The sequence below is a fragment of the Panthera leo genome, chromosome B4 (assembly GCF_018350215.1).
Source record: "Panthera leo isolate Ple1 chromosome B4, P.leo_Ple1_pat1.1, whole genome shotgun sequence".
NCBI classification, from domain to species: domain Eukaryota; kingdom Metazoa; phylum Chordata; class Mammalia; order Carnivora; family Felidae; genus Panthera; species Panthera leo.
In genome coordinates, this window is record NC_056685.1 from 104,698,074 (window position 1) to 104,723,112 (window position 25,039).

Consider the following 25,039-nt stretch of genomic DNA (forward strand, 5'->3'; position numbering starts at 1 on the left):
TTGCAAATTACAATAAGATACCCTGAGAATTTGAAGGTAAAATCAAGACAGGCATCACATCAGATTAAAATTTCTAAAAGTCATTACATATATAGGTGAGGTTAACCATCTGCAGGAAAAAGCACTAGCTTTTTAATGCTTTGCTGACTCAGGACAAAGGGGTTTCCTATGTCTCATCTCAAGAGATAAGATTTTGTTATGCCCCTTTCAAGGGAACGAGGCTGTGTCATTGGGAAGTAATGACTGAATGTATAAATCTGTAACATTTGCAAATGTACCATCTCTTGGTCTTTGAAAATTTATTGGTTTTCACAAAGTCTAGAAAATTCTTCCAAAAACACAAGAAGGAAATGATATTCTGAGTTAGAGTAGCCAAAATATTTTACGAAGTAGAAATAGATCTAGATTACAGAGACAGCTCAACCAGTTATCAAGCTTAATTAAAATTTTCTTTAAGAATGTGTGTCTTTATTTGTTCTAATTGTAATTTTAAAATTAAGAGACTGTGTCCTAGCAAATGAATGATATGGGTTATATTATATAATATAGATTACCTATATATAGATATATAAATATATTTATTTAAATATACTTAAATATATTTATAAATATATTTATCAATGTGTATTAATGCATATTTTCATTTCTTGTAACTTTGTTTAGAATCTGTTGGGGAAAACCTATTCAGCTCACAGGAAATCCAAGCTGTCCTTGGTGACTGCCAAAGCCCAAGGCTGTTCTAAGACCCTGCCTGAACCTCCAGGGCCTCTCTTGACTCTCTGCTTCCAGGTTCTTGAGGCCATATGCTGCTTCTCCTGTTTCTTATTATTGTCACTGAAACGATCCTTACTAGGATTGGATGCTGAGAATTGGTTCCTTTTGGCGAGCATCTGTGTAATTAATTTACTATCATTTTAATTGAACAACGCAGAACGTGTATGGCTATGATAGGTTTTTATTTTGTTGAGCTTTCTCTTAAATTATTTTTATTGCATCTTAATAGATTACATTTCTTCTTGGCCATCCTAAGTAGTTTTTGTTGGTGGTGGTGATGGTGGTTATTGTGGTGTATTGACGTTGTGTTCACATTTAATTTAAAACATATGAAGTCAGAAAATGTGTTTGAAATAGAAAATGAGAAAACAGAAATAATTAGTGTCATCTGTTTTACTCTGTTGTATTCAACTTTTATTCATTCACTTTCCTTATGTATTTCCCTGAACTCTGTTTTCCCTTTTTCAGTTTTTCTGGATCTTTTTAGGAGACCTCAAGTGTGGAAATAATATGACACCACAAGATAGTGGCAAGTGTCAGCCCTGTCCCTGGGTTGCTACTGCAATTATAAGTAAGGGAGAGCAACAAAGCAAGCAAATCTGGGAACCCAGGGTGATTTGTCATCGTACTTTGCTTATTTGATATATAGAAGGTGCTTTCAGATTGTTCCTTTTAGATGAGACCATTTAGAACTGAATTTATATTCTAGTTTTTAATACATCCTCCCCAAGTTTTGAGCCCCCATCCCCCATATCTTTCCATAATTAACATGTTCAGTGCAACAAAGTTCATGAAGATATCTCTCATTATTACATTTCCCGCTTTTTTTCCCCTCGTTCCATTTATTTATTTATTTTTTTAAATTTTTTTTAATGTTTATTTATTTTTGAGACAGAGAGAGACAGAGCATGAATGGGGGAGGGTCAGAGAGAGAGGGAGACACAGAATCTGAAGCAGGCTCCAGGCTCTGAGCTGTCAGCACAGAGCCCGATGCGGGGCTCGAACTCACGGACCGCGAGATCATGACCTGAGCCGAAGTCGGACTCTCAACTGACTGAGCCACCCAGGCGCCCCTCCCCTCATTCCATTTAAATTATGCTTATGTTTAGCTGGTCAGAATAAATTTGAGTGCCTTCTATATGTTTAGATATTCATCTTATGTTGTTTATATAAATTTTGTCAAATCATTAACCTTTCACTGGAAGCTTGCAGTTAATAGTAACCTATCTTTTTGGTTGATCATGATTTAGATTCTTTGCCTGGTTTACAAACCGCCCCCCCCCACACACACACACAGACACACACACACACACACACACACACACACACACACACATACAAGACCCAAACCCTGCTTGCCTACATGCCTTCATAACTGCTAGGGTCTGCCTTTATTTTTGTTTTATAACTTCATCACCTCAGTGGTTAAAGGGCTTCTCTATAAATGGCATTAACATTCTTCCTGTTACTCAGGCTCATAATCTGTCATCTCTTCTCCCTCAATTTCTCTTGCATCTGCTGCTTCCCATTCCCGTAGCAAATAGTTTAATTTCCTCCTTTTTAAGTCTTGCAGCAGAATTTTAGCAATAACTTTGAGCTGTTATTCTTGCCTTCAGACTCTATATTTCAGTTGCCTTTCCATTCATACTGCTTTCCAATTATCTTCCAGAATCATACTTCTGGTCCTGTCCTTCATCTGTTCAAAAGTCATCAGTAGGTCTATATTTCCTGCAAAATAAAGTCCTTCAACTTCTGGACTTATCGCCTATCTCCTCTTCTGTTGGAACCTCATTGTTAATGTAAGCAAATAGGAGGTAGCATGGAATGAGTATAGGTTTTGTGGTCATCACATTTAGTTTTGAATCCTGGCTCTGATACTTTACTGCTGCGCTGTATCATTTTGTGCAACTTGGTTCAGCTTTTGAGCCTTAGTTTTCCCATATGAAAAATGGGAATCATAGTTCCTGCCTATAGGGGCTGTGTAAAAGTAATTAAGATATATGTTAAAACCTACCACGTGAGTAGGCATTTAATAAATATTATTAATCTTCCCTATATTCTACTCCCCTCAGATAGAGGCAGACTGGACTCAGAGTCCGAAGACCTGGATAATCCATCTCTAAGTCTGATTAGCTGTGTGTCTTGAACAGACATTTAACCGTAGGCCCTAGTTTCCTCATATAAGAAGTAACACCTGAGGTGTTCCTCAGTGGCTGAGGTGGAAAATAGCTGCCCCCCAATCTCATGTGGCTTATACAAATGTCTTACATGACCAGTAAGTGTTTGTTTGTTTTTTTCCAGCCAACATTTCAAAATTGACAGATTTAACATATACACATGCACACAAACACCATAAATCTGGGATTGTAGTTTCTCTTGAAAAAAAAAATCAGATCTGGCTATTTTGTTCCACATCTCTGTGTGGCAGAAAGCTCCCTTTATATCTTCAAGTGTTATCTTCATCCCCTAGCAAGCATCTCCATCTGAAATAATTTCTCCAGCCCCCCCCCAAAGTACTAGAGATTATGACTCTTGGTTTGTGTCCTTCAGTCAGTTTTCTTGTACCCCCTGAAAGTGAATTTAGGAGTTTGTTTCCGAACAACCAAAAATAGTTATGGATCACTTGACTAAAAGTGATCTAGGGTGGCTCCTAGTTCTCAAATCCTAGGAAATGTAATGATTTAAAAGTTTTATCTACAGACCTTATTAGTCCCTGCTGTTAAATCCCTGATCATGTTGAGGACATGAGTCAACCTGAATCTTGAGATAGAAAAACATATGACCAGTCATTATTGGGTCATCCAAGTTAATAAATGATTGAACTCCCTACATGATCTGACTCCACATCAACTTTAATTATGAAGATGGCTGAAATAATTTGATGTCAGTTCTCAGTTTTTTGGTTTTTTTTTAATTTTATTTTTTTTAGTTCTCAGTTTCAAGGTATGTTTTCAACCAAAGTTGAAGGGAGGGGGTAGAAAGGAGTGGTATAGTATTACCAGTACTTCTCTTGGGGTTCTATCTCTGCTCGTATACCTTGTACTTCTGCTGCCTTGTTCCCTTAGTGTGCCATGTATTTTTCCCCTCCCTCATTTTGTTCGTGCAATCCTCTGCCCCACCTCAAATATTTAGTAACAATACATTTATTTCTCATCTTTTTTTCAAAGCCCAGATCAAATTATACTACATTAATAACAAAACTAATTATTTGTATATTTTATTTCTACCTTTATTAGAGCACTTAGCATGTTGTGTTAGAATGACTTGCTTCTTTCGACCTTACTAGTATATGAGTTCTGGTCTCTAGCATATGGTTAGCACCACAGAGTTGGTCCTCATTGTCTATGTGTTAAATTTAATATAGCTAAGGATAGAGTATAGGAACATTCCAGTAGGTAGAGCAGTGTAAGCAGAAGGGTAAATATGGAAAACTATAAAACACATAGACAGGAACAGAGAGCAGAGCATTCATAAAATTTTTAAATAGCTAAGAGTAAAGTCTGAAAAAAATATCGCAGCCAATTTCTGGAGACTAGTCTGCTAAACTGTTTGGAATCATTCTTCCATGGGGCAACAATCACCTTTGTGATAGTCTAGAGTTGAGGGTTGGCCTGGGACAAGATGATAGCAATGGAAATGCAAAGGAAGTGATGATTTTTAAAAGAATTTGTGCAGAGAAAATTGGTAGTTCTTGGTGACCGATATTTATATGAGTTTAGGGAAATGGAGGAATCAAAGATAATTCAAAGAATTCTTTGGGGGAAATAATGCATTTAGTTTTAGATATATTGTATTTAAGGTCACCCAAATGGAGATTTTAAGATTTCACATTCATTGCTCCTCAACCATTTATCTACCGCTTCATATTTTTAGAATCAGTTTACATGTTTTATTTGGGTAGTACGAATTATCACTTCTCTAGGCTATAAGGACCAAATGTGATTGGAATGAATTTAACCCTACTGATAGTTGAAAAGTGAGAGAAAGGACTAAGCAATCCTTGAGCATCTTGTCTCTCCCCTCTACAAATTCAGTATTCAAAATTTGCTGTAGTCATTATTGGAATTAAGATAAGAAAGGTCAGTAGTCTCTACACTTTACAACTTCTGGGTGTCTGTATTCTACTTTTTACAAATATTATTTAAGATTTTATTAGTATAACATGGTACTAGGTGTTGTGCTTGAATACAAAAGTGAACTGGGCATAATCTTTGCCTTTAAAAATTCACATTCCAATAAGAAAGATAAAAGATATTGGTGATTATAGTATAAAACAAAATGGAAAGATGAATGGAGTTTTCCTTTCTAAGCAGAATTTTACTCTAGTTTCTTCTCATTTAGTCTGAAAATTATACTTTCTAGACTGTGTGATCTGTGAAAGTCCTATGTTCTAAGCATTGCCCAAGAAAATGCTTAATTTACCATTTATCAATCTATCTAAAGTTTATTTTGAGAGAGAGAGAGCATGCACACATGCATGTGAGCACACACATGCACAAGTCTGGGAGGGGCAGAGAGAGAGAGAGGGAGAGAGAAAATCCCAAGCAGGCTCCATGCTATCAGCACAGAGCCCAATACGGGGCTCAATCTCACAAACCATGAAATCATGACCTGAGCGGAACAAAATCAAGAGTCAGAGGCTTAACCAACTGAGCCACCCAGGTGCTCCTTTCTATATCTATCTATCTGTCTGTCTGTGTATCTATCTATCTATCTATCTATCTATTTTTATTATTTAATTTCCAGCTATGTGACAGTGCTTTTATCCAAAACTGGTTGATTTCATTTCCCAAGTAAGTTTTTCATCATTCTTTGTATTTGAAATTTAAAATGTCCAGCTGTGTGTGTTTCAGTTGTTGTATTGCTTCCACAAGTTTTTATCATTCTCCACAATAAAATTCTAGTTTTCCCTCCTGGCATGTTAAGCTGTTCCTCATTTATTGTTTTATTCTTCTTTGTGTGTTTCTTAAGAATGTTTATGCCATCTTAGTGAGGTAATGTATCATGACAACTATTTTTTTTATTTTAAAACTGACTATTTTTAGAGTATTCAGAATTTCATTACAGCTGGCTCTTTGTCAACAATTATTTCTCAAAGATTATTATTCTTAATTGACTGCTCTTTGCATCTGTTGAGTATGAAGCCATTATCTAAACATAGTGAATCTGTCCTTTTGTCTACAACACCTGCTTTTATAAACCTTTAATACTGCTTAATACTTTATAGTATTTTCCACCAAAGACAGATTTGGAAGTATAATTCCATTATTAAATTATCTGGAAATAATTATTGTTTTTTAGGAGGAGGGTCATTTTTAATCTGGCAAACTTAAACTTGTATAAAATATTTCTACTTCTGTTCTTTTCTTTTTATTTTTTTTAATCTTTATTTTTGAAAGAGAGAACAGAATGTGAGTGGAGGAGGGGCACAAAGAGAGGGAGACACAGAATCCGAAGCCAGCTCTAGGCTCTGAGCTGTCAGCACAGAGCCTGACGTGGGGCTTGAACTCACGAACCGTGAGATCATGACCTGAGCTGAAGGTGGACGTCCAAACGACTGCACCACCCAGACGCCTCGTTTGTTCTTTTTCTTTAAAAAAAAATTTTTTTAATGTTTATTGATTTTTGAGAGACGGAGCATGAGTGGGGGAGGGGCAGAGAGAGAGACAGAATCTGAAGCAGGCTCCAGGCTCTGAGCTGTCAGCACAGAGCCCGATGCGGGGCTTGAACTCATGAACTGTGAGATCGTGACCTGACCCGAAGTCAGCGCTTAACCGACTGAGCCACCCAGGCGCCCGTTTGTTCTTTTCAATCTTCCTTCTCCCACCTTTCACTTAGTATGTGTATTTGACTTAAGTTTACTTTTTATTTATTTATTTATTTATTTATTTATTTATTTATTTAATTTTTTATCTATCAACTTTATATTTTATTTTACTTTTTCTATTTCAAGTTTTAATTAAAAAAAATTCCCCTTTCTTAAATTTAAATTTTAGTTAACATATAGTGCAATATTGGATTCAAGAGTAGAATTCAGTGATTCATCATTTACATCCAACACCCAGTGTTCATCCCAACAAGTGCACTCCTTAGCACCCATCACTCATTTAGCCCACCTCCCACCCATCTCTCTCTGTCACCTCATAGTTTCTTCTGTATCATTAAGAGTCCCTTGTGGTTTGTTTCTCTCTCTTCTCTTCTGCCCCCCTTCCCATATGTTCATCTGTTTTGTTTCTTAAATTACACATATAAGTGAAATCATAGATATTTGTCTTTCTCTGGTTGACTTATTTCACAGCTCTATCCATGTCTTTACAAATATATTACAAATGGCAAGTTTCATTCTTTTTTAGGGCTGAGTAATATTCCATTGTGTGTGTGTGTGTGTATATATATATATATATATATACACACACACACATACGTATATATAGAGAGAGAGAAATACACACACACACACACCACATGTTCTTTATCCATTCATCAATTGATGGACATTTGGGCTCTCTCCATAATTTGGCAATTGTTGATAATGCTGCTATAACCATTGGGGAGCATGTACCCCCTTTGAATCAGTATTTTTGGATCCTTTGGGTAAATACATAGTAGTGCAATAGCTGGATCATAAGGTAGTTCAATTTTTGGTTTCTTGAGGAAGCTCCATACTATTCTCCAGAGTGGCTGTATAGTTTGCATTCCCACCAGCAGTGTAAGAGGGCTCTTCTTTCTCTACACCCTCTACAAATCTGTTGTTTCCTGTGTTAAGTTTAGCCATTCTGACAGGTATGACGTGGTATCTCTTCATGGTTTTGGTTTGTGTTTCCCTGATGATGAGGGATGTTGAGCATTTCTTCATGTGTCTGTTAGCCATCTGGGTGTCTTCTTTGGAAAAGTGTCTATTCATGTCTTCACTGGGTTATTTGTGTTTCGAGTGTTGAGCTTATTAAGTTCTATATAGATTTTGGATACTAACCCTTTATCAAATATGTTGTTTGCAAATATCTTCTCCCATTCTATAGGCTGCCTTTTGGTTTTGTTGATTGTTTCCTTTGCTGTGAAGAAGCTTTTTATCTTGATGAGGTCCCAATAGTTCATGTTTGCTTTTATTTCTCTTGCCTTTGATGACATTGTCTAGTAAGAAGTTGCTATAGACAAGACCAAAGAGGTTTCTGCCTGTGCATTCCTCAAGGATTTTGATGGCTTCCTGTCTCCATTTAGGTCTTTCATTGACTTATTTATTTTGGTATGGTGTAAGAAAGTGGTCCAGTTTCATTCTTCTGCATATCACCGTCCAGTTTTCCCAACACCATTTGTTGAAAAACTCTTATTTCCACTGGATAGTCTTTCTTGCTTTGTCAAAGATTGGTTGACCATATAGTTGTGGGTCCATTTCTGGGTTTTCTATTCTGTTCCGTTGATATGTGTGTCACTTTTTTGTGTGTGCCAGTGCCATACTGTCTTGATGACTACAGTTTTGTAATATAGCTTATAAAATATGTGGTTCATTCTTCTCCTGGATCAGGTTGTTGTATCACTTGAGATGTCTCTGGGATTCTGCAAACAAGTAACAATCTTGCCTTTTTTATTAGAGATTTAAATTTAGATTGTGCAAATTTATTTAAAACCATTTATTATTGTTAACATATATTTTGCCAAATGGAATAGACTAATCTATATGTTTTGGTACCTTAAATTATTTACTTGTTTTGTTTAGATGGGAATTATCTAAAAAAGCCAGCCTAGTAACTTAGACCATCAACACTGAGGATCTGTTAAATAATAAAAGTACTGGAAAGGAAAGGGTTATTTTTCAAAGTTAGATTAACTTTAAAAATATAAATTTCATGTTAAGAATTAATAGCTCTCTCCTAATGGGGGGAAAAAAAGAATAATCCTAGGTTATTTTGGTAGTCACTACTTAGTTTTCATGTTTTGAACATTTAAAATGATCTCTAGAAGCAGACGAAAAATACTTGGTTGAATTACATGTTATAATATTTACATTTGGGAATATAAAGGTTAAAAAAATAGTAAAATGAGTGATTCTTAATCTTTTGGGTCGCAAGTCCCATTAAAATATTGAATTAAATGAATGCTATAGAACCCCTTCCTCAAAAAAATAGGGTATCTATGCTCATAATTAGACGCAAAGCTATGTACAGCTTTAGGTGATTCACAGGCTTCTTTAGCTCTTAGATCTCAGGGTAAGAACCACTGGTTGAAAGTGTTAATAGTATTACAAACTTCTTTGAATTCTTTTTCATTTAGACCAACACTTGGGCTCATTCTTCACTTTTTCTGGTAACTTTTTGTTCCTTATTATTAGCGATTTATATATTTTCCAACATTAATTTAACTAGTCTTCATTGCACAGTCTGTCTTTATTCCTTTTTAGAAAAAGTTATTTTTGTCCTTTTTAAAGAAGTTTTTATATAAATTCCAGTTTATTAGCATGCAGTATAATATTAATTTCAGGTATGCAATATGGTGATTCAACACTTACATTGGACATCATCCAGTGCTTGTCACAAGTGCACTCCTTAACCCCCATCACCTATTTCCCCCATTCCCTCCCACCTCCCCTCTGGTAACCATCAGTTTGTTCTCTATAGTTAACAGTCTATTTCTTTAAAAAAACAGAAAGAAAAAAAAGTCTGTTCTTGGTTTGCCTCTCTCTCTCTTTTTTCCCCCTTTGTTCATTTGTTTCTTAATTTCCACGTATGAGTGAAATCATATGGTATTTGTCTTTTCTGACTGACTTATTTCGCTTAGCCTAATATTTCTAGCCCTATTCATATTGCTTTAAATGGCAAGATATCATTCTTTTTTAGGGCTCATATTCCATTGTACGTATACACTACATCTTTTTTTAATCCATTCATCAGTCGATGGACACTTGGGCTGTTTCCATAATTTAGCAATTGTAGATAATATCAAGTGTTGGAAATAGTCCTTCCTCTTTTTAGGGGATGCTCCATTTCAGATTCAGCTCTAGATGATCTCTAATCAGCTCTAGATAGCTCTAGTGTCTCTAGGCAGCACCAATGACAGTTACTGAGGCTCAATTCTTCCCTCTTTGTTATTGAAAACAAAATGGTGAATTTAAAATTTAGGTGGACATTTTATTTGTTTATGCTCTGTTTGCAGCCACCTTGAAGAATGATCCCTAAAGAATAATTGATTTGATTTGGTTAATTATAAACACAAAAGTTAAGTAAAGAATAAGATCTGCCTGAGATATGGTAGGAACTAGATAAATGAAAGTGTATGCTTAATGCAGATTCCTTTTGTGTATTGCTTCTACTTGGCAAATGATAATAACTGAGTTAAGAGTAGAATAGACACATTTATTTTGTATTAATGTTGAAGTGTAAGTAATGGGGTTTAGCTAACAATGGCAGATGAAATTAAGCTGAAGTTAATGAAATGCATAATGAAAAAAAAGTATAATTTGAAGAGAGAGGTGTGACTTAATTTTACCCTTTTAAGATGTGCTATTAGTTATTAATTATGCTTATAATTACAGTGTACTTGGGACAAAAGCTTTTTGTGTGTCCTGCCTCAAATAATAAACTGGAAAGCCTTCTTTATTTTTGAAAGCGTGGAAATCTAGGTCCAAGTCAATGTGTAGAAAAGAAATATTGGTCTTCTCAGTAAGAGGTCAATGGTATTGTTAGTTACTAAGATACTAACATTGTTGAAGCACTGTGGGCGGTAGAGACTAAAGTGATACTAAGAAGTGACAGTCGAATAGGAAATGAGACATCTGTGGTAGGAACAAGTGACCAGAGTTTGATTTCAAAGCACTTACTGGTCAATTTTTAAAGTATCCTGTACAATTATAACACCAATTTTTAAAGTTTTGCAATTCGGAATTAATTTTGTATTTTGGTAATAAAATCATATTTGATTTATTAAATTTAAAATTTATTCTTTAGAAAATCTTTACAAATATTTATTTAATTTACTTTTAAATACTTCTGATTTTAAATGGAGTTTTAAGTGGTTGGATTTCTAGTAATCTATCTCTTGGCTTTGGTTACTTTCTGAAAATAGAGACTTTCAGTAATAGAAAATTAAAACTTAATAAACTTGAAACTCCACATCGGGTCTTTAAGGCATAGTCAAGCTTGTAACCTACCTGTCAAATTTCACATTAAATTCAGTGAGAAATATCATTAGTATTAGAATTCTCTCCTATACTTTAAAGCTGATGCTACAATAGTGGTAGCCAGTGCTAACCACTGGGGTCCCAACACTGAGTAATTCTTGTTGTCATCCTGCCTAGAATGCGGAACCCAGGGTTGGCTCTTGGACTCCTCTGTTGTGTCTCAAGTTGCAGCTCACTTGTCCCTAGTTGTGCCTTCATTCTAATGATGGAGGTCTTGCACCTAAGTTCCAGACCCAAACCTCTTTTCTCCCAGCAGGCTCCACATTTAGGAACTGGGTATGTGTATTGATCTTTCTTTTGGTTTCTTTCATAGTATCCTATATGGTATTCTGGACCTAAAAACATTTGTGTGTTTTCAACCTTCTATTCTGACAAAACCCTAAGTATACTTAGTTACTTAGTTTAGATTCATGGTTTGGGGGGTGCTTACTGTGTTCTGGGCTCTGTATTAAGTGATATGTATATATGTGTGTGTGTATGCATGTATGCACATATGTGTGTAAATACATCAAATTCTTGTGTACATATTCACATGTATTTGTATGCATATATGTATGTGTGTATTCTTTAATGACATTATAAAATATGTATTTTCCTCCCATTTTATGGATAAATCAAATCTTAGAGCAGATAAATAAATCACTCATGGCCGCACAGGGATAGACAGTCTGATAAACAGAATTTAAACCTAGTTCTTGCTCATTCATTTATTCATTGAATACTTACTTAAGTACCAAGCATTATTCTAAGTTCTGAGGAATCAGTAATGAATAAAAACCTGTGTCCTCTTGGATCTTACTTGCTATAAACATCAGATGGTGTTAAGTGCTATAAAAAAAAAAAAAAAAAAAAAAAAAAAAAAGATCAGAGAGGGTAAGGGTTGAATGTGGTTGCAGTTTTTTTTAAATTTTTTTTTAATGTTTATTTTTGAGAGAGAGAGAGAGAGAGAGAGAGGGAGACACAGAATCTGAAGCAGCTCCAGGCTCTGAGCTGTCAGCACAGAGCCCGACACGGGGCTGGAACTCACCAACCGCAAGATCATGACCTGAGCTGAAGTCAGACCCTTAACTGACTGAGCCACCCAGGTACCCCGTGGTTGCAGTTTTAAACAGAGTTATCAGAGAAATTTTCACTGAAATTGTGACATTTGAGCACAGACCTAAAGGGAGTGAGAGTGAGCCATGAAAATACCTGGAGAAGATGGTCTCGGACAGAGTTGAAAACAAGTGCAGAGACCTGAGTAAGCACATCCTATGTGGCGTCTCAGAATTGTCACTGGGGATTTCTGTGCCCCTGGAATCCTCATTGATCATTTGTTGTCCATATGCTTTGTAAATGCTAAGACACATGTCCCATAACTGAATCTCAAATTAGCTTTATTGAGGTTTAGTTATTACCTCACACATAGAAAACACCTTGGAATTGTTGATCTTTTTATCAGGGTTTTTTGCTGTTGTTTTGTTTTTTGTTGTTGTTGTTTTTTAATTTACCACATCAGTTTCTAAATTGCTATATTTTTGTATAATATTTTTATTTGCCTTCAAATTAAACTATGAAAATGGTCTCTTACAGTTAAAATATGTGGTTAGTTTTTCCCATTTTTATATTTAATTTTATTGTCACAAATAACTAGTTAAATGTGAAAATACTTTTGAAATGGTTACATGTACTTTAAACATTCAGTATGATGTTAATATTGGCATAGTGAGAACATGAATGTCAATTCTTTGTTAATTTTACCTTATTCTTTCTGAGAGTGTGGTTTACATGTTGAATGACATACTGTTTCAATTCATATGCAACCAGAAATTGCCCTGAAGTAGCATATGCAAAAAGTTTCCTAGACATAATTGGATGATATAAAGTAATTAAAAAAAAAAACAACATTATGTATTTTATTTTCTTCCTTATATAAATGACAGGATTATGGAGATACTCAAACATTCATAAAATTTAAAACATCCTATCTATAATTTTCACAGTTCAGCAAGACAGACTTTAACTTTGGTTTGAAGTCTACTAAACAAGTATAAAAGATTAAAGCCTAAGTCTGTTGTGGAAGTTATAGCCTTACAATATGTAATTAAATTTGCATTGAATGTAAGTAAATTTCTATTTTAGAAAACATGTTCAATTGAACTCAGGCAACACTTTTGAGCACTTATTATGCTTATGGCAGTTTTATCGATCAGAAAAAAATCACCTGTGAAGCTATTGCAGTAGCACTGGTGGGAACTAATAGAGTTTGAACCCTTGTGGTGATGATGGGGGATGGGATGGGGAGATTCATTCCACAATGAAAGACATTTTTATATTAATATTGATGAGTGGCTAGATATGTGGATCAAGGGCACAGGGAGCATTTAAGATGATGGAAAAACTTCAGCACTGAGTGAGCAAGGACATTAAACAAGACATTATTTAAAGAGCATGAGAATGTTCAGTTCAGTTTTGAGCCTTTTGAATTGGAGGCATCTGTAGGATATTCATGTACAAATGAATATAAGACATTTCCATGTCCTTTGAAGATGATTATTAAGAGGGCACTGTTGATTTTTTTCTTGACATTCTGGACCATAGGACAGGTCTAGGCTGTGTAATAGCAATAGTGACCTTTGTCCTAACTCCTATAACACAGTTAAACCTCAAAATTTAGCACATAATTATATTCTATCTTGTATCACATTCTAAATGTTCTAAATTGCTCTTGTCTCACCTTATGATTATAGTCATTAGGGCTCAGATGAGATTTTATTCTAACAGGCTCAGCAGTGCTACTGAAGTCCTCCCACTGGCCTCCGTGATCACTGCCACCACAGAATCTTAGAATTTGTTTCTCCTAGTATAGCTGGTGATACTGCAATAGTGAGTGTATTAAAGTGTTGCTTTCTTTCATTCATTCATTCATTCATTCATTCATCCATCCATTCATCCCCTCTTTACTGAGTGCCTTCCGTGTACAAGGTGTTGTTGCTTTCCAAGGTGTTGCTTTACAGCTGAGTGCTGGCTTAGCATGGCATGAAGGAGTCGGGTTGCTTTGTTTTTAGAAATAGATACTACAAAAAGATCTCATTATAAAACCTCATTATTTCCTTTTCAGAGACTTATCAGTTGTTCTATGTGTCAAAGTTACTTTTTAAATTTTTCGAAACCTTAAAATAATTTCCAGTAGAGGGAGGTGTTGAGGGAAGTAAAGTGAAAGAATTAAGAACATAGCAAAGTGAATATGAGCCATCTTCAGATATTACCATGCATGATATGCACCTCTGCCAGAGGGAGTTCTGGCTAGACCTGATTCAGACCGTCAGATTTGCCGAGCGGTTTTAACTGCTGTCTTCCCTGTTTTCATTTGTTGCCCACTGAATTGACTGCTGTGGCATGCTAATCAAAGTGAGATTTGTGAGCAAGGTTCACGTGCCTTGCCATTTGGTGTGTGTGTGAACCTGGCTCTCTAGGTTGCAGTTTCTTACTCTGTAAATGGGGATGAGGCCACTATGTAATCACCTCATTAGACTATTCCATTAAATGTAAACTGTTGAACACGGTGCCTGACACATAGCATATGAGCAATAAATGTTAGTTATAATGTTGATTTATTGTGAATCCTAACAGTATTCTGTCTTCCCTAAAGTGCTAAATAACATTCAGGTAAAATAACAGACATTTATTTTTGAAACTTTATTTTTATTTATTAAATGTAAATATGTACAAGGTAAATATATTGATTGAATATTTCTATTTCTAGTTTTGAAGTGTTATTATTCATTTCTCTACCTTGAGATTTTTATAATCCAACATGTATATATGACTTTTCTATCTTTCCTTGTGTATTGATCTCTGCTGGTTTTTTTTAAAGATTCTTAGAGATACCCTGATCTCATATTTACAGAAAATAGCTTTTCCCCATCTCTTTGCTCCCCTTGCTCTCTCATGCCCAATTAATCTACATTATAAGAAATTTCTGTGGAATAGTGATCTAGGTGTACAAAAATAAGAGTTAAAGCATGCAATCAAGCAGAACAGGTGCTTCCAGTAGGGGGAGACATTTACAAAATAATCAAGCCACATAGTATGCTGGCACATTGGGCAACAAATTTAAAAACAAAGTTTTCTGTGTAAGAAAATTGAACTAATTAATAATTAAGTAAATATCAGTTGAGTAGCACTGTAGTTTCTGTTTTGCCAGTTGCCAAACCCAAGCTCCTACAAGTATTTAGAGAAGCACTGTGAGGACCACATACACTATTACCATTGCCACATAACTTTTCTTACATACTGTTTCAGAGATGGAAGCAAAGGTAAGAACATGACACGTCTGTCTCTCTCTCTCTCTCTCTCTCTCTCTCTCTCTCTCTCCGAATCTTTAGAAATATTTCTGTAATTCAGAAAGATTTTTCACAGATTCTAGACTATCTGAATAAACTGGTGTAACCCTAAATAACATAAACTAATGGATTAAATCAGATCACTATCTTTTTTGTTTAAAGCAATCATTGCTAAAGATAATAGTTTTGTAATTTGGATTTCCAAATTTCTGAAATTACTTTGAGGCCTATAATTGAAAGCAAATTAACAACATTTAGATCAGGTTGGATTGGGATTTTTTTTTTTCAAGTATTTTCAGTAGAATAGTTAAGTTGATTTGAACCTTTACTTTTCCAACAGAAACATCAACATTTCTTTCTGTTGGCAACATTGTCCAATAACTGACTAGTATAATAGTCCCTCTGCACTTTGAGATTTAATACTCTTATTCTATCACACTCTAAGAAATTGCTGCCCTGGAACTTGGGGATGTTGAGACTGCCCTTAAACCTGAGAGTCTCACTTAATAGTTGACTGAGTTTTCCCCTCTGTATCATGCCTAAATATTTTGATGTGGATTTTATTTCTTTTGGCTGTGTTAGTAAATTCAGTTTGTAAAATATCCAAAGAACTTTATAATACGTGAAATATAGCTTAAATAAATCCACTATAGTAATTTTATAGCTTATATTTCTATCTTGTTGATTCAGAAATGGAAGTTACAGGTCTCTGCCAACTATATTCTTATTAATTAACATGGTAAACATTATCACCAACATCTTAATAGATATTAATTAACTTCAAAAAGATACTGTCTAAACATGTAGTTTTTATTTAGAATTCTGAGAGCCTCCATCAATTTTCTTCTTTTAAATTTTGTCAGGAGCATCATTATTCTTTGTGTTTAAATAACCTTTTATAATTTTACAAGTAACTATGGAGGGTCAGCTATGCTAGAATAGACTTCGTAGCATATAGTTTGGTTTCTCTGGGAGAACCAAAGTTGTTTCCTGGATTGTACCATTCTTTTGTAAGGTGAACATTTTACTACACTTGGTCTTAGCCAAAAGGCTGAGAAGTGATTTCGTAAGGTGAACATTTTAAATACTTCATTTAAACACTGGATGTGTGGGGTTTTTTTAAATTATTTAAAGTAATTTTCAATGAATGAACTTAATTAGACCAATCTATCTGAAGAGTTTATTTGAACCACTAAAGACAAATTGGAATGCCCTTTTTGTAAGCTTCCTAAATACATTAAATGTACTGAAAATGGCCCTAGACAAATGAAATTGAACAAATAAAAAGCAAATCTGTCAGTGTACATACGTGTACCCATTAGAATGAGCGAGCTTATGCTGCAGTAATAAACCTAAAAACTCAGTCACTAAAAAGAATGAAGTTTACTTTTCTATATGTTGTAGCATAGTTTGACAGTGGTGATGTCTGTGTCATCCTCATTCAAGGACTCAGGTTCCATCTTGACACATGTTTCAGTGATTACAGTTCTGGGAATAGAAAGCATAGTGAATTTTCTGATTCTCTTAAAACTTCTGTCTGAAAATGGCGTAGTTCACTTTGGTGAGATGTGGCCACACTAGAGCTCAAAAGGATGCATGATCCTCACACAGAGAGAGGTACCCGATGTTTGCAAACAGTACGACAGTTGACCATACTCTTCTTAATGAGTGAGCATTTGGAAATCATCGGTAGTTCCTATAATAAACTTATAGAATGCCTGGTTTAAAACTGACCAGGGGAAGAAAATGAACTGTTTTCACCTGAATATAACATGAGTAGTTTTTGAACTCATCTTGATAGTGCGCTGAACACACATGCACACAAAATTTCTACATGGTGCAAATGATGCAGGGCTCTTTTACAGTAACATTTATACCATTGGGGACATTGCCATCATTCTACATGCAGTGTGCACGGGGAATAACCGTGCAGTGCATGCAGGCTGATTGCCTTTAAATTCACAGTCGCAGGTCAGCCAGACTGTCTGTTCATAAATTATGTAATGACTACAGTTTAGCAATATTTTTTTTCAAAAATTTTTAACATTTATTTGTTTTTGAGAGACAAAGACAGAGCACGAGTGGGGAAGGGGCAGAGAGCAAGGGAGACACAGTCCAAAGCAGGCTCTAGGCTCTGAGCTGTCAGCACAGAGCCTGACGTGGGGCTTAAACTCAAGAACCATGTGATCATGACCTGAGCTGAAGTTGGATGCTTAACTGACTGAGCAACCCAGGCACCCGTAATTTAGCAATATTTTAAACTTTTATCTTTTTTTTTTTGGCTTTTGGGACCAAAAAAAAAAAAAAAAAAAAAAAAGACTCATTTTAATTTAGAGTTTAAATATATAATTGTGAGCACGAAGAGAAAACCAGGTGCTACAAATAGCTAATAATCGAAATAATAAATATAATGGAGTCATTAGAGATATTTTCAAAATTCACACCAAAATGGAAATATTGTAATTCATTGTAAAAATCCAGTGTTTTTCATTCATTTTTTAAATCTCACCCAAGTTAGCTATTAACTAGTTATTGCTAACATTTTTCTTTTTACCCTCATTTTTTTTAGGTATTGCCAATTTTCCCCAAATATTTTGTGAAACTTCCCAGAAGCTGGTGAGTGTGGAAGCCTTTGCTTTGGCTGTGAGATATTATTCTGTACAAAACTTGGGAATATGTACTCCTTTTGAACAGTTGCTTACAGCCCTTCGAGGAAATCAAAAACAGAGAACTGGTAGGTGTGTTTGTGTATGTGTATGTATGCATTTTTTTAGTACTAGAAGCAGTAGATTGTTCATATATGTATATCTTTCCAACGTGTTCTTAATTTATTGTTAGACTTTCTATCATGAGCACTGATAGATTGGCTTGTGTCAATCTTTCTTATGAATTATACAGAATAACTTAGTTACAGATCTCCCCATTGTTTCCTACATTGTAGTTCAGTTATCAGTCCTTTCCTTTGTAGTTAATTGTGTTTTCTGTCAAGGAACATTTTTAATAATGTTCTATGGGTCATCTTCTTATTTATATTCTTAATTCAAATTTTGATTCATAGCAGCTAAACTAATAGAGATTTATCATGCAGACACAATAGAATATGTTATTGTCACATGTAATTGCAGAAAACATGAACATTAACTGATGATTTTTCATTACATTTTGTTCCTTTGATAGCAGTATTTTAATTTTGTTTTACTTTTGTTCAGGTGAAAATGTGAAACCAGATGAGTTTATGAATTTGAAAAAGTCTCATGAAGTTCAGGTTATGTCAGAGCTGATCAGCAGTATTGCTGATTACTGTGGAATAAAGCAGGTAAGAGAATTTGTCTGTATTTTCAGGTGTTAAGGTAATTGCCTTTTTTTGTATCATTCATATCTTTTTGTCTACTATCACTGTCTAGCATTTAAATGTCATTAAATAATAGCTGAAGTTACATATGTCAGACGTTTTAAATATGTGCTCTCATTTCCCAATATAGTGTGAATATAACAAATTTATACTAAAAATAAGATATGACTATTCATGTTTTACCACAAATTTCAGTCTTTTAAATTATCTTTGTTGGGACGCCTGGGTGGCTCAGTCGGTTAAGCATCCAACTTCAGCTTAGGTCATGGTCTTACAGTTTGTGAGTTTCAAGCCCCGTGCTGACATCTCAGAGCCTGGAGCCTGCTTCAGATTCTGTCTCCCTCTCTCTCTCTGCCCCTACCCTGCTCGTCGTGCTTGTTCTCTCTCTCCCTCTCAAAAAGAAATAAACATTAAAAAAAAATGGTCTTTCTTATGTTTCCAACTTGAGGCAGCATTATGATAATGACATTTGGCAAAATTGTTTGCCACTGGGTGTTCTGAGGAGGTGGATTACCAAGCTGTGGTCTGGGGTACCTGCCTCATTATAGTAACTCAAAGAAACTATGTGTTAGAAATTGGAGAATCACAATGCATTCCTGTTGTGAAAGTAGCTTTTGGGAAACATGGTAATGTGTAAAAACAGATGTTAAATTAAAATCAAAGATTGCCTATATTAACCTATAAAAATAGTAAGTTATTTTTCTTATCCCTGGCTCATAAAAAATAGTAAATTAGTTTTCTTATCTCTACAAGAACAATCTCTGGGAGTAGTAGAGAATTTTCCCTCCTTCAGTTTTTTTGGGTGTTAGAATATTTTCCATGGATTCTTCCAGACTTGTGGAGAGTTTGAGGGCGACTAGAAAACAATGAAAGCTTGGGCTAGGCATCCAGAGCCACTTGTGGCAACCTAGATCTCTAGGGTAGGGGTCAGAGGCAAGAGCTAAGGCAGTTAATTTTCAGCTTTTTTCTAGTGTATCCTACCTACCAGTACCTGTCAAGATCAGTAACAGGCAGTGATACTCAGCTGGACTAAAAGGGGCAATTACACGGTAAAATTTAAACTACTGCAATACATCTCATATGGCTAAACATAAGAAACATAGAATTGAATGGAAAACTAAAAAATTTACAGAAGACTACATATTTTTTAGTACCACTTTTTTAAAGCTCTTCAGCAAAATAATGGTATATTCTTAATGGAAAAAATACATACAAAAAAGCTATTAAAGAAGCAGGGGAATCATGAACAATAATTTGAGAATAGTTGTTACTGCTGGTCGAGGAAGCAACGAGAGAGATATGGAAGGAAGACATAGTCCTGCACAGTGGAAATACTCATTCTCATTCATAGGGTGGCTGGTTGGTTCATTGTTATAGCAGATACTGTTGGAGGTCTAACCTAAATTTTCTCAGGCATTTCATTAGTGTGCCAGCTTGCCTTCTACCTGGCAGTATCTGCATTTTTCCCTATCGGTTTTCTCTGACTGCTAAAGCAAGCACTACCTGTATACAAGTTCTGGGAATTAATTCCTCCCCGTGAGTAGCCTTGAATTAATGATTGATACAAGTTGATGTGCAGATACATTAACTCCTTAACATTTCAGGTAAGATGATTGTGAACTATGTTGTCTACACTAGCTCTCAGTTTCCCATTGTGATTAAATCCAGCTTGTGCTAAAGTGGTATCTTTTTTTTTTAATATTTAATTTTTGAGAGACAGAGAGAGACAGAGCATGAGGTGGGGAGGGGCAGAGAGAGAGGGAAACACAGAATCTGAAGCAGGCTCCAGGCTCTGAGATGTCAGCACAGAGCTCGGTGCGGGGCTCGAACTCACGGAGTGTGAGATCATGACCTGAGCCAAAGTCGGAGACTTAACCAACTGAGCCACCCAGGTGCCCCTAAAGTGGTATCTTTTTTAATAGCATACCTTTTACTGAGCTGCCTTTCTTTCTCCTTTTCTCTTATCTACTTCCCTACCAGTGTTTCTTTCCCTCCCAGATAGTTCAGTTATACTTAAATCTTTGTTGTAGAATCTTCCCTGTGATAACCCAACTAAGATAAGTGCTATTTATTGTTGTGCTTCATAACTTCATTCTTAGACTACATTTATTCTTTTATTTATATGAAATATTACATAATAAATAACTTCAAATTCATACAGCACATTATTGTTTTGTCAAGTTAATCTTTTAAAATTTATTTTTTATTTATATTTTTGTTTATATTTATTTATTTATTTAAATCCAATTTAGTTAACATATAGTATAATAATGATTTCAGGAATAGAATTTAGTGATGTCATCACTTGCATATAACACCTAGTGCTCATCCCAACAAGTGTCCTCCTTAATGCCCATCACCCATTTAGCCCATCTCCTGACCCAACACCCCTCCAGCAACCCTCAGTTTGTTCTCTGTATTTAAGAGTCTCTTATAGTTTGTCTCCCTCTCTTTATGTCTTGTTTTTGCATCCCTTCCCCTATGTTCATCTGTTTTGTTTCTTAAATTCCACATGAATAAAATCATATGATATTTGTCTTTCTCTACCTTATTTCACTTAGCATAATACATTCTAGTTCCAGCCACGTTGTTGCAAATGGCAAGATTTCATTTTTTTTGATCGCCAAGTAATATTCCATTGAGTGTGTGTGTGTGTGTGTGTGTGTGTGTGTATGTACACACATATCCCATCTTTTTTGTCCATTCATTAGTCGATGGACATTTGAGCTCTTTCCATATTTTGGCTATTGTCGATAGTAGTGCTGTGAACATTGGGGTATATGTGCCCCTTTGAATCAGCATTTTTGTATCCTTTGGATAAATTCATAGGAGTGCAATTGCTGGGTCATAGGGTAGTTCAATTTTTAATTTTTTGAAGAACTTCCAGACTGTTTTCCAGAGTGGCTGCACCAGTTTGCATTCCCACCAGCAGTGCAAAAGGGCTCCTCTTTCTCTGCATCCTCGCCAACATCTGTTGTTGCGAGTTGTTCATGTTATCCATTCTGACAGGTGTAAGGTGGTATCTCGTTGTTTTTATTTGTATTTCCCCAACGATGAGTGATTTTGAGCATTTTTTAATGTCTGATAGCCATCTGGATGTCTTCTTTAGAAAAGTGTCTATTCATGTCTTTTGCCCATTTCCTCACTGGGTTATTTGTTTTTTGAGTGGTGAGTTTGATAAGTTGTTTATAGTTATTGGATACTAACCCTTTATCAGATATGTCATTTGCAAATATCTTCTGCCATTCCATCGGTTGCCTTTTAGTTTTATAGATTGTTTCCTTCACTGTGCAGAAGATTTTTATCTTGATGAAGTCCCAAAAGTTCATTTTTGCTTTTGTTTCCCTTGCCTCCAGACTTGTTGCGTCCAAGGTCAATGAGGTTGTTGCCTGTTTCCTCCTCTAGGATTTTGATGGCTTCCTGTCTTATGTTTAAGTCTTTCATCCATTTTTAGCTTATTTTTGTGTATGGTGTAAGAAAGTGGTCCAGGTTTATTCTACATGTCACTGTCCAGTTTTCCCAGCACCATTTGGTGTAGAGACTTTTTTCCATTGAATATTCTTTCTTGCTTTGTCAAAGATTAGTTGGCCATACGTTTGTGGGTCCATTTCTGGGTTCTCTGTTCTGGTCCATTGACCCTTGTGACTGTTGTTGTGCCAGTACCATACTGTCTTGATGATTACAGCTTTGTAATACAGCTTACAGAATTGTAAGCATTACAGAATTGTAATGCCTCCAGCTTTGGTTTTCCTCATCAACATTACTTTGGGTATTCAGGGTCTTTTCTGGTTCCATACAAATTTTAGAATTGTTTGTTCTAGCTCTGTGAAGAATTCTGGTGTTATTTTGATAGGGATTGCATTGAATATGTAGATCGCTTTGAGTAGTATTGACATTTTAACAATAGTTCTTCCAATTCATGAACATGGAATGTTTTTCCATTTTTTGTGTCTTTTTCAATTTCTTTCATCAGCTCTCTATAGTTTTCAGTGTATAGATTTTTCACCTCTTTGGTTAGGTTTATCCTAGGTATTTTATGGGTTTTGGTGCAATTGTAAATGGGATCAATTTCTGGATATCTTTCTGTTGCTTCATTATTGGTGTATAGAAATGCAACTGATATCTGTACATTGATTTTATAACCTGCAACATTGATGAATTCATGTATCCGTTCTAGCAGTTTTTGGGTGTAGTCTTTTGGATTTTCCACATAGAGTATCATGTTGTCTGTGAAGAATGAAAGTTGGACATCTACCTTGCTGATATGGATGCTTTTTATTTCTTTTTGTTGTCTGATTGCTGCAGCTAGGACTTCCAACACTATGTTGAATAACAGTGGTGAGAGTAGACATCCCTGTCATGTTCGTGACCTTATAGGGATAGATCTCAGTTTTCCCTATTGTGGATGATATTAGCAGTGGGTCTTTCATATATGGTCTTCATGATGTTGAGGTATGTTTCTTCTATCCCTACTTTTTTGAGGGTTTTTATCAAGAAAGGATGCTGTATTTTGTCAAATGCTTTCTCTGCATCTATTGAGAGGATCATGTGGTTTTTATCCTTTGTTTTATTAATATGATGTATAACATTGATTTGTTGATATTGAACCAGCCCTGCATCCCAGGAATAAATCCCACTTGATCATGGTGAATAATTCTTTTAATGTATTGTTGGATCTGATTGGCTAGTTGAGAATTTTTGCATTCGTGTTCATCAGGAAAATTTGTCTGTAGTTCTCCTTTTTAGTGGGTTCTCCTTTTTAGTGTCTGGTTTTGGAATCAAGGTAATGCTGGCTTTGTAGAATGAGTTTAGAAGTGTTCCTTCCATTTCTGTTTTTTGGAACAACTTTAAAGAAATACGTGTTAACTCTTCCTAAAATATTTCGTAGAATTCCCCCAGAACGCCATCTCTCCCTGGACTCTTGTTTGTTGGGAAATTTTTGATTACTGATTCAATTGCTTTACTGGTTAAAATTGCCCAATTTATCGGCATATAATTGCTCATAATATTCTCTTATTGTTTATATTTCCATGGTGTTGGTTGTGATCTCTTCTCTTTTGTGATTTTATTTATTTGGGTCCTTTCCTTTTTCTTTTTGATCAGTCTGGTTAGGGATTTATCAATTTTGTTAATTATTTGAAAGAACCAGTTCCTAGTTTCATTGATGTGTTCTATTATTTTTTGTTTTGTTTTTTGATTTCTGTATTATTGATTTTTGTTCTAATCTTTATTATTTCCCGTCTTCGCTGGTTTTGGGCTTATTTGCTGTTCTTTCCATCTCTTTTAGGTATAAGGTTAGGTTGTGTATTTGTGACCTCTCTTCCTTCTTTAGGAAGGCCTGGATTGCTATATACTTCGCTTTTAGGACCACCTTTGCCACAACTCAGAGGTTTTGGACTATCGTGTTTTTATTTTCATTGGCTGCCATGTACTTTTTAACTTTCTCTTTAATTTCTTGATTTAGCCCATTCATTCTTTAGTAGGATCTTCTTTAATCTCTAAGTATTCATGGTTTTTCCAAGTTTTTTCTTGTGGTTGATTTCAAGTTTTATAGCATTGTGGTCTGAAAATACACACTGCATGTGTGTACTTGTTTGTACTTGTTGAGGGCTAATTTTGTAACCCAGTATGTGATCTGTTCTGGAGAATGTGCCATGTGCACTCAAGAAGAATGTGTTCTGCTGCTTTAGGATGAAATGTTCTGAATATATCTTTTAAGTCCATCCAGTCCAGTATGTCATTCAAAACCATTGTTTCCTTATTGATTTTCTGCTTTGCTGATCTCTCCATTGCTGTAAGTGGGATTGAAGTCCCCGACGATTATGGTATTATTATCAATGAGTTTCTTTGTGATTAATTGATTTATATATTTCAGTGTTGCCATATTGGGGGCATAAATGTTTACAATTGTAACATTTTCTTAGTGGATAAGCCCCTTAATTAAGATATATATATATATATAATTACGATATATTACCTGCTTCACCTCTTGTTATGGTCTTTATTTTAAAATCTAGTTTTTCTGATATAAGTATGGCTCCTCCAGATTTCCTTTGACAACGAGTAACATGATAGATGGTTCTCCATACCTATATTTTCAATCTGCAGGTGTCTTTAGGTCTAAAATGAGTCTCTTGTTAGCAGCATATGGATGGATATTGTTTTCTTATCCATTCTGATTACTCTATGGCTTTTGATTGAAGTGTGTAGTCCATTGACACTTAGAGTGAGTACGGAAAGATACGCATTTAGTGCCATTGTGTTACCTGTAGAGTTGTTGTTTTTGGTGATGTTCTCTGGTCCTTTCTGGTCTTTGTTGCTTTTGTTCTTTTTGTTTGTTTGTTTTTGCCTTTTCTCCACTCAAAGAATCCCCCTTAAAATTTCTTACAGTGTTGAACTAATGGTCACGAACTCCTT

At 35.3% G+C, this 25,039-nt stretch overlaps 1 protein-coding gene across 9 annotated transcripts in view; it reads left to right on the forward strand.

Moving 5' to 3' along the window:
• METTL25 (methyltransferase like 25) overlaps window positions 1-25,039 on the forward strand; it is a 161,923-nt gene that overhangs the window by 6,906 nt on the left and 129,978 nt on the right. For all 9 annotated transcript variants that reach the window (XR_006204974.1, XR_006204975.1, XR_006204972.1 and 6 more), the window contains exons 2-3: window positions 17,840-18,004; window positions 18,480-18,586. Coding sequence is in view for 3 of the 9 variants with exons in the window: in XM_042947259.1 (XP_042803193.1) it covers window positions 17,840-18,004; window positions 18,480-18,586 (272 nt within the window). In the remaining 6 variants the exon portion in view is untranslated. The remainder of the gene's footprint in view (window positions 1-17,839; window positions 18,005-18,479; window positions 18,587-25,039) is intronic.